Consider the following 9,527-nt stretch of genomic DNA (forward strand, 5'->3'; position numbering starts at 1 on the left):
GCTGAAAAAAAAACATTAGGAAAAGGCTGCAGGGAAGAAAATGAAAGCAACTGTATCTTTCTTAACCTTTATTGAGAACTTGAAATTGCAGCATGTTAATTAACAGTAATTGGTAACATATAAACAAAAGTAAAAAGAAAATATATATTTTTTAAAAAGATTAATTATTTAACGGCGCATAAAAGAAGTTTGAAATATGCCGTTCCCAAAGGTTGTGATAGAGATCAAGTTTTACGAATACATTAATTGGCATAGAAGTTAGCATGTGGCAACTTAAAAGCCTTCATTTAAAAGCCTAACAAAGAAATCAACACAAGATGTAAAATGGGCATGTTTGAATTATAGTGGACAAAGTGGCCACCATTCTTATTTGACATCATGCTTTGCCATGAAAGATGTTATGCATTTATATTCGAGTGAGCAACTGACATGAATTGATATTAAAAGCATTACTTAGTGAAATAAATAGAGATGACAAGCTTATTATGAACATTAAATGAACATGAGTTAATCATACTTATGTTGATTTACATGTGTGCAGAAAAATAAATGCACGTTTTAACTGTTACTATTGTCGTATATAATATTTGCAATTTAAATAATTTGCTTTGCATACTTGATCCAAATTTTAAGGTGCGCAGTAGGATTTTTTGCATTACTTGCATCAATATGTAATTAGGTTTTCTTAGACTAGGCCTGAAGATTCATTTTGCAGCAGTAGATGAAAATTACATGTTCCCTCTGACCTGAATTAACTCATAAATTGCAGACATATTGGTGAATGTCCTATTGTATTAAAGACCAAGAACATCTTTCGATGTTAACAAATATAACAGTATTTGTTCTTGCTGTCGAACAAGACAGGAAGCTTTATTAATTTTGTATGAGAACTGTTCAAGTTATTTTGTGTACTGTGGTAAAGGATCCCAAAGTAGCAGTCAGAAATTAAGTATCATATTTTGGCTGAACTGTATGAGTTCATCAAGATGATTATGCATCTTCCGTGAGAAAATCCATAATAGTTGCAAATTTGATGGAGTCAGCGGTTACCATTGGGTGTTGGTTATCGTGCGCGAGATGAGCGCACCTGAAGGACCATTCAGAAGCTCATGAAAATGACTAATTAGTGAGAGACTTTTCAAATTTTGAATGAATTGGTCAGTCAGTCTGTCGGAGTATTCTGTTGGAGTACTTCTTGGGTGTCCATGCTGTCATCTCCTGTCCCTTTTCAAGTCTTTTGCCAAATTCAGTCTTTGTTATGAGAGTCCTTTAGTCTTGTATGTCCAGTTACTAAGGCTGTTCAGTACTGATGTGTCCAATAATTCTGAGCTGCTCACTTGTTCCATGTGCAGCCCGTGTTCTGCACTGTCCTGATGCTGTTGTCTATCGAGCAGAGCGAAACTGTGAACGCTGTGCTTGATTAAACTTCCCTGTCGGCTGTCCCATGAGGAGAGATATAGGGGGTGATTCTGATATTGGCGGGCGGCGGGAGCCGCCCGCCATGCGGGAACCGCCAGAAGACCGTACCGCGGTCGAAAGACCGTGGCGGTCATTCTGGGTTTCCCACTGGGCTGGTGGGCGACCGCCAAAAGGCCGCCCGCCAGCCCAGTGGGAAACAGCCTTCCCACGAGGACGCCGGCTCAGAATTGAGCGGCGGAGTGGGAAGGTGCGACGGGTGCAGTGGCACCCGTCGCGTATTTCAGTGTCTGCATAGCAGACACTAAAATACTTTGTGGGGCCCTCTTACGGGCATGGGCACTGCAGGGGCCCCCAGGGGCCCCGCGGCACCCCCTACCGCCATCCTGTTCCTGGAACAGGATGGCGGTAGGGGGTGTCAGAACGCCGCCATGGAGGATTCTCAAGGGCAGCGGAAAGTTGGCGGTACACCGCCGACTTTCCGTTTCTGGCCGCAGCTGAACCGCCGCGGTCAGAATGCCCAGCGGTGCACCGCTAGCCTGTTGGCGGTGCTACCGCCAACCTCCGCCATGGCGGTAATTACCGCCAGGGTCAGAATGACCCCTATAATCTTTAATGTGGTTTCTCGTTTCCTTTTCAGCCTAAATGATTACACCAGTGTATTTTATAGTAAGTTACCCTAGTTAGATGATTTGTCCAAATTATTTTTGTCTTTTCTTTTGTTTTGCCTGTACGTGTTAGTCCATCCCAACACATGCAAGTCCAAATTCGTATTAGTGATAAGGGTGGCCCAGCCCTGAAAACAGATTGTTAATTTTAATTTTGATGATTTACTGATGTCACCATCATTTGGTTTGAAATTTGGTTCTAATGTGCATATTATAATTTTGTTGATTTGTGTTATTCTCTTGGAGTGTCTGATTGCATTGATGTTTAGTATTCTTAATCTGTTTAGACGTTTTGGTCAGTCAATGATTCTAATGTATGTTTGTAATGTAGTTTTGCGCACTCTACACATTACATTGATTTTGGGATTGTAATAAAGCTTTGAAACTTTATTAAGTTTGGAGTTTGATTTTGAGTTTAAATTGGTCATGGTGTTTAGAATTGTTTATGGTTTTTATGTTATTGATTTATGTTGAATGAATCTGACTACCACACTCCTCACTGAGTCCAAAGGTCCAGTCGACTTCTAGTAGTTGGGATAAGGAATGGTGCTTCACCAGAACGCTTGTAATTTCTGAACCCGAGGAGGGAAGAAGACCTCCGCAGGTGCTCCAGCAGTTGTAAAGTTCCCTGTTTTTCCTTCACCAGCTTTAAAAATTTCCCTCAGCACAACAAGATATTTCCACGCTAACTGAAGCCATCTCAGCCCCACACGATCTGTGGATACAAAAATGCAAATGTTTTTCTCTGCACATTTCCATTTTACTGAACCTCTCTTTGCGGTGTAGCATTTTAGTGGCAAAGAACATGTAGCCCCTAATTAAGGGTACCATAAAGAGATTGACGATAATTATTGCTCCTGATAAAATGTGATGCCCCATGGTTGGATATTTATTGAGTGTTATTTCCTACACTTCAGCACCTTGTCCAAGGATATGAAGCACTACATAATTGCAAGTCAAAGCAACACCTGTAATGAGTCCAGCCATTCAAAATGGGGCACGACAAGCGGACTTAGGTGCTTTCTTACCAAAATTTGCATTTCCAATGATTTGCAAGGCCCCTTTTCGCCTAATACATTTCTGCACATTTATCTGACAAAATTTACCAAAGAAGAACATCACACACCTCCAGGTATTATCCAACTGGCCCCCTTACTGAAGAATTTCTAGCAGATTTAAATTGCTGTTCTGCCAAGAATAATGCTTCATCTTACATTAAGCTCCTCTATATTACAGTAAAACTGTAATTATGTTATTACTAAAACTATACGTTCTTTCGTGGGAACAAAATTCCACAAGGGGCAAAAATTATAGGTGGCCCTTTGAATTCCTCGCAAAAGGAACTCCCCATCACTGTTTGACTGTTTAGTGACCACACAAACTCTGGATTGACTTTTCAGGCTGGTTACAGGTTTTGCTGCTTTTAAGACCCACCCAGTTAAGGTCATATTTTAGGTGGACAATATTTTATATAGTAGCTGGCAGCAGTGTAATTATTGCTTGCTGTAAAGTGTTTACATCATGTAGTTAACCGGCTGAGCTGACTTTACATTTAGTAATTGGCAGTGTAGAGCTATCACTGGTAATTTCCAAATAGTGTGTTTATTTATGTAGAGCAAATATGCACTTTTCATAAGGAAAAAGTGCATAAAAGTGACGTTATTACCAACGAAAATAAGACGGGGCAAGTGGAAGTTCTTAAACAACATGGCGGACAAGCTTTCAGACACATATCAGTGATACTTTACATATGGTGCCATAACTGCATGTTAAAACATCATGGGCCCGGGGTAACATAATTGCCAATCTTAAATTCCACACATGTAGGCCCACAGTTAAGAAAAAGTGGTGTGTCAACTATGATGCGCCACTTTACTTGCGCTCTGCTACCGGCACGTAATGACACCATGGTTGCGCAGAATTTATAATACGGTGCAACATGGCAATCGTTAGCACAATAGCGTCACCATTTTTTGCGTTATTGTGGCGCTTCACCACACTATCATCAAAAATGTTGATGCTAGTGTAGCAAAGTGCAAGGAAGCCCTAGGTTACTATATAAGTGTCATTTTAATCCCTGCTCTAAGCAGGCATTAAAAAGTACGCCAAAAATGGTGCAGTAAAATCTTTTATATTTCACTGCACCGTTTTTGCAGGCATCTGAGCGCCGGAACGCCCCCCTCACATACATTATGACTGGCACAGACATAATCTGGCGCAGGGGGTCACAAAGTGGTGCAATGCATGCATTGCTCCACTTAGTAAATATTGTGCTGCAGAAAAGCCACTGAAACGTCACCTTACCGTAAATAAAATGACGCTATGGCGGTGCTAAGGTGGCGCTAGGGGCTCTGAAATATGCCCCGTACTGTGCTGTTCTCTGACGGCTTTTAGCCAGTAAAGCTTTGCGGAAAGTACAGAGAAGTTTTGCAGTGATTAACGCAGTTAATTACTGCAGTAAAGCTGTCACGTTGGCTAGAAACCTGGTTCTGCTGCGTTCTAAAGAAGACGTGGCTCTTACTTTTCTTTACACTAAGTAATGGTCCCCCATGTCTCACAGCGTCCCTTATGGGGGAGACAGCTCGCTGCACCGGGGGCCACCTAAACCTGGTGCACACTCTATCCTGTAGTCATAGCGAATGTGCCCACCTTTTGGGACGTAGCATATTTGTGAGATAAATCTAGTGGACGCACTGTCCAGCCTTATTGTACAAGATCCAGTAAAGCGGGACCAGAACCAGTCTTGGTCATGCACCTCCAGCGTCATGTCCAGACCACCAAGGAGGCTAACAGTACCAAAGTGCATTCTGTAATGCCATCGGGGGTCATTATTGTTGTCAATTGTCCTGGTGCGGCAGGAACTTTTACCCTGTACCTTTACAACGACATAGGCATCAGATTGACCGGTCACAAACCAAAAACTGTCTCCACGGAGACCATTCCCCTCTATAACATTCACGGTTAGCTCTCCCACACCTTTTTTCAATGGACAGCACTCGCTGTTCATGAAGTTGCTGCTCGGACAGCTACAGGTGCACTGGCTGCCTTGTCGCGTGAGTCTTCCTCGAGGACAACTGGGGCATCTATCCATAGATTGCTTTTCCAGAATGTACTCTGCGATGGCTACTTTGAGGTTTTCCCTGACTTGACTTTTGGAGCATTTGACTAGGTGTAGGGGTGCCAGGGTGTATTCTACCACATCTGGGTTCGCTTTCAAACTGTTGATCCAGCTCTGAATACTTTGCTTCCTGTTGCCGCCATTTTGATTTGGAAACAAGAGATCCGCGTCCTTATCCCCAACTCCACCAATCACTTCAGAAAACCTCTCGCGAAACACCTCTGAAAATGTGTTCCTGTGCAATTGTCTCCTGGCCGTAGACCGGCATCGCGACGCACTGGCTCGGGCTGTAGTGAAAAACTTGGTCCCACTGACCTCAGCATCCAGGCAGTCTTTCACATCACCTTTCGTGAGTCCGCTTACGGCCACCTCACATGACTTGATTGCAGTCACGTCCTTGATTCTGCCTCCCAAGGTGACCTGCGTGATGTAATGAGTTCCGTAGACGTCTATAAGCTGACGGAAGGCTGCCTTTGTGGAAGAGTTGTACCTTGTCGGCAGTGACTTCAGCAACTTGTCAAATTCATCCGTGACCTCAGGGCAATGTTTTATGCGGTATCTAGAACAAAGAAATAATGGTTTTAATATACGTAAATATTTTGGTGTGCAACACAAAGGAACCCTTTCCGAAGTGGAGCATACAAACGAACTAAGCTAATCTAATCCATTTAATATCTACTTACACACCATGAATTGGGGCGAGCAGTAAACTATATTTTGTCCTGAATTCGTTCTCTAAGACTTGGGAATAATGTTTCATAGAAGACAACCATAAAATATTTGGGGCATATTTACAAGAAAGTAATGCATCGGTCCTGATGCGCCACTTTTCTTGTGTCGTCCCTGCCCCACCTAATGACGCTATGGCTGCACTGTATTTACAATACGGTAAACCATGGTAGTCATTAGGACAAACGTGGCAACATTTGTGACGCTATTGTGGCACTTTGCTGCACTAACGTAAAAAATTCAGCTCTGAACAGGCATTACGAATTTGAGCCCTTTTTGGATGCAAAGTTATCTCCATTTGCTCGTGCCCTCTTTATTAGGTTTAGGATTGGGTCTCTCCCTCTGTGCTGCCTTACGTACAAATGGTCCAGTTCAACTAATAGATCTAAAGGTTGCCTGATGGGTTGTAAAAGTGAAGAAACTGTTTCACACGTTTTCTTCCACTGTCAAGCATACCACAAACAAAGAGCACTTTGGCTCATCCCGCTCTTCAAACAATTAGGAGTTAGATCCTGTCTCCATGCTGAGAGAATTTTAAAATGCGACCCATCCGTCCAGATAGCTCTACCAGTGGCAAGTTTTCTCTAGTCTATCTGGAGGTTGAGATTAGCAAGTTTAAGGGACAAAATGGTGTAGTTATTGTTTAGTTTTATCTATGTATATTTATTTGACTTGGATGTATCATTGTAGCTTTTTTTTTCTTGTACAGGACACAGAACTTGATTTGGTTCCTTATGGATTATTTATAGACCTACGGAACTGTTCCCTTACTTTGGGGGTCATTCTGACCCCGGCGGTCATGGACCGCCGGGGCCAGGGTTGGCGGGAGCACCGCCAACAAGCTGGCGGTGCCCCGCAGGGCATTCTGACCGCGGCGGTTTTGCCGCGGTCAGAAGTGGAAAACCGGCGGTCTCCCGCCGGTTTTCCGCTGCCCTAAAGAATCCTCCATGGCGGCGCAGCTCGCTGCGCCGCCATGGGGATTCTGACACCCCATACCGCCATCCTGTTCAGGATGGCGGTATGGGGTGTCGTGGGGCCCCCATAAGAGGGCCCCACAAAGAATTTCAGTGTCTGCTTTGTAGACACTGAAATTCGCGACGGGTGCCACTGCACCCGTCGCACCTTCCCACTCCGCCGGCTCAATTCTGAGCCGGCGTCCTCGTGGGAAGGTTGTTTTGCACTGGGCTGGCGGGCGGCCTTTTGGCGGTCGCCCGCCAGCCCAGTGCAAAACCCAGAATCACCACAGCGGTCTTCTGAACGCGGAGCGGTATTCTGGAGGGGGAAGTCTGGCGGGCGGCCTCCGCCGCCCGCCAGACTTAGAATCACCCCCTTTATGTCGTGAGAATTTTTAAAGCGAAAATCACCCACCCAGACAGTTTTTTTAATGGGGGGAAAAAGGGGAAAATTCTTATATTATTATGACATCTGAGATCAGCAATTTTAAGGAGTAAGAGTGGGGAATTAATTTTTAGATTTATCTATTTATATTTATCAAATTGGATATGTGATTGCTCCACAGTATACAGATATTGGTGTATTATATTTTTAATTAGTGCTGATTCATGGAATTATTCTCATTTTTGGGTATTGCCTTTCATTATATTAAGTGATGTTTATCTGACTGCTTATTCATTGTTTGTTTTTAAAACTTGTCTTGTCCCTTTTAACTGTACTTTTACCTTATTTTTTTAGCACCTCCCTGCTTTTAGAAGTCCTCTCTTTCTCTGTTGTGTATTGTACTTAATGGTTTGTTTTTACTCACCGAAATAAAGTTAATTGATGATGATGAACATGCATTAGAAATTACTGAAAAAGGGCGCAGGCGTAATGTGGTGCAAGGGTTTACAAAGTGGTGCAATGCACTTTTTAAATACAGCATGGGAGAAAGGCCTCCTTAACGCCGCCTTAGCATAAAAAAATGACATTAGGATGGCAGAAGGTGGCGTTAGGGGCTTGTAAATATGCCCCTAGGTTTGTTTTTTTTCTGAACTGATAGTATCTCAAGCATTTCACACTGCCAAGTACATTGTGAGTGGAATATTAGCAACTGGGCTAGATTGGCAACCAGTGCTTATTTTGTGCCAGTGGTTGCACGTGGTGCACACCAGCACTCAGTTATGGGGGGGGGGGGGTTATTTTATGTCATCATACTTAAACCCAGAGTGAGAAAAAGTAAAGCAGAAAAGTAAGAAAGAAAGAAGAAGAAAAGAAAGGAAATCACTGAAAAAGATAGAAAGCAAGTTATGGTGTGGTATTGGAAATACGATTCTTGAGGTGAATTCTAGACTGGGCGGCACTGGTTTTCAGTAACACCGACATTTGGTGCCGGACTCATTAGAAGAGTACTCCATCCCTCCCTCCTAGTAGCGTGGGGTGAAGTGCAGAAAAGGCCAGTATTATTATAAACATTGTAATGTACATCACAAGTGCAAGCGTGCTCATGCGAAATTAATCCAATGAATCTGTACTCGGCTTTTCGCTCTGTCCTTCACATGCACAGGCTGCCCATCTTCCCTTGCTTCCCTCGGCTATAAACTGCGCACACACCACTGTATTGATGTCCTCTCAATTCAACTCACCTGTAATATGTGCTAAACACTTCTTGACTGATGAAGCTGTACCTCGCAAACGCCGACCTCGTCTTTGCAAATTCAGAGAGGCGAGAACTGGAGCCTCCTATTGCAGCTGACAGTCTGCCACCAACCGAGAGGCCAACTTTCCAGTCATTGGTAATGCCTTCAGTTTGTGATATTGCGAGGGAAGTGCTGGATTCATGAATTTTGGATGCCGTTTTCATGCTGCGCTTTGAAACGATGCGCCAATCAGCAATCTCCCTAGGTACCTTTTGGTATCTGTTGCCTAGTATTTGGTTCCTGCACAGGTTACAGCCATTGCTTCCATTTCCTCTGCTCTCCATTTTAATAACATAGGATCCCTTCCTTTCCAGTTTGGTAACGTCGAACCCTTCTCCACCTAGGTTGTGACCAGGCACGTATGAAGCTGCTTCACATTCCTGGGTATTGCCAGGCCGGCAGCCGGCCTCCACCCCAGACAACCTCTGCGAAGTCAGACAGAGCGTCCAGCAAGACAGCAGCAACCCAAAATGGCTTCTCATGATGGCACTAGTGCAAAGCGCGGCCTCTGGGAGAATCGTCGAGCGTCAGCAGAGGGCTCCGTACGTCTCCTGTTGGGGTACATAGAAATGTACAGTTAAAAGTCATGGCCACATTACAAACCATATCTACACATTTATAGGCAACAAGGCACATATACAAGATTTACAGCACTTCTAACAAGAATGGGCAGTCAGTAGGTCTCGCTTGCACTTTGAGTACTGCCTAAAATATTGGAAATACAGCTGCAGCGGCAAACAAAGCGAAAACGAATTGCTTTCTGTGTATGATTCATCTTTGAGATAACGTCTTCGCCATAAGTTTGAGATGCACTGTAGTCTTTAATGTATTTTAGTGGCAGCACTCATTGGCATGTGGAATATTACACCGAACAGCAAATAGCCTGAGATACGATGGACATACTCTTCAGACAGGTGCCAGTGCCTAATTTGTGAAATAACAAGTGTTGTGGACAAAGTTTTG

At 43.7% G+C, this 9,527-nt stretch overlaps 1 protein-coding gene across 1 annotated transcript; it reads right to left on the bottom strand.

Moving 5' to 3' along the window:
- Positions 1-4,311: 4,311 nt before the first annotated feature.
- LOC138247270 (perforin-1-like) lies at positions 4,312-8,830 on the bottom strand. Its single transcript, XM_069201992.1, has 2 exons — positions 8,511-8,830; positions 4,312-5,761 (listed from the first exon to the last, which is right to left on the bottom strand). The coding sequence occupies exons 1-2, from the start codon at positions 8,726-8,728 to the stop codon at positions 4,651-4,653; spliced, it is 1,329 nt and encodes a 442-aa protein (XP_069058093.1). The 5' UTR covers positions 8,729-8,830; the 3' UTR covers positions 4,312-4,650.
- Positions 8,831-9,527: the final 697 nt, after the last annotated feature.

This window comes from Pleurodeles waltl, chromosome 7 (genome assembly GCF_031143425.1).
Source record: "Pleurodeles waltl isolate 20211129_DDA chromosome 7, aPleWal1.hap1.20221129, whole genome shotgun sequence".
NCBI lineage: Eukaryota > Metazoa > Chordata > Amphibia > Caudata > Salamandridae > Pleurodeles > Pleurodeles waltl.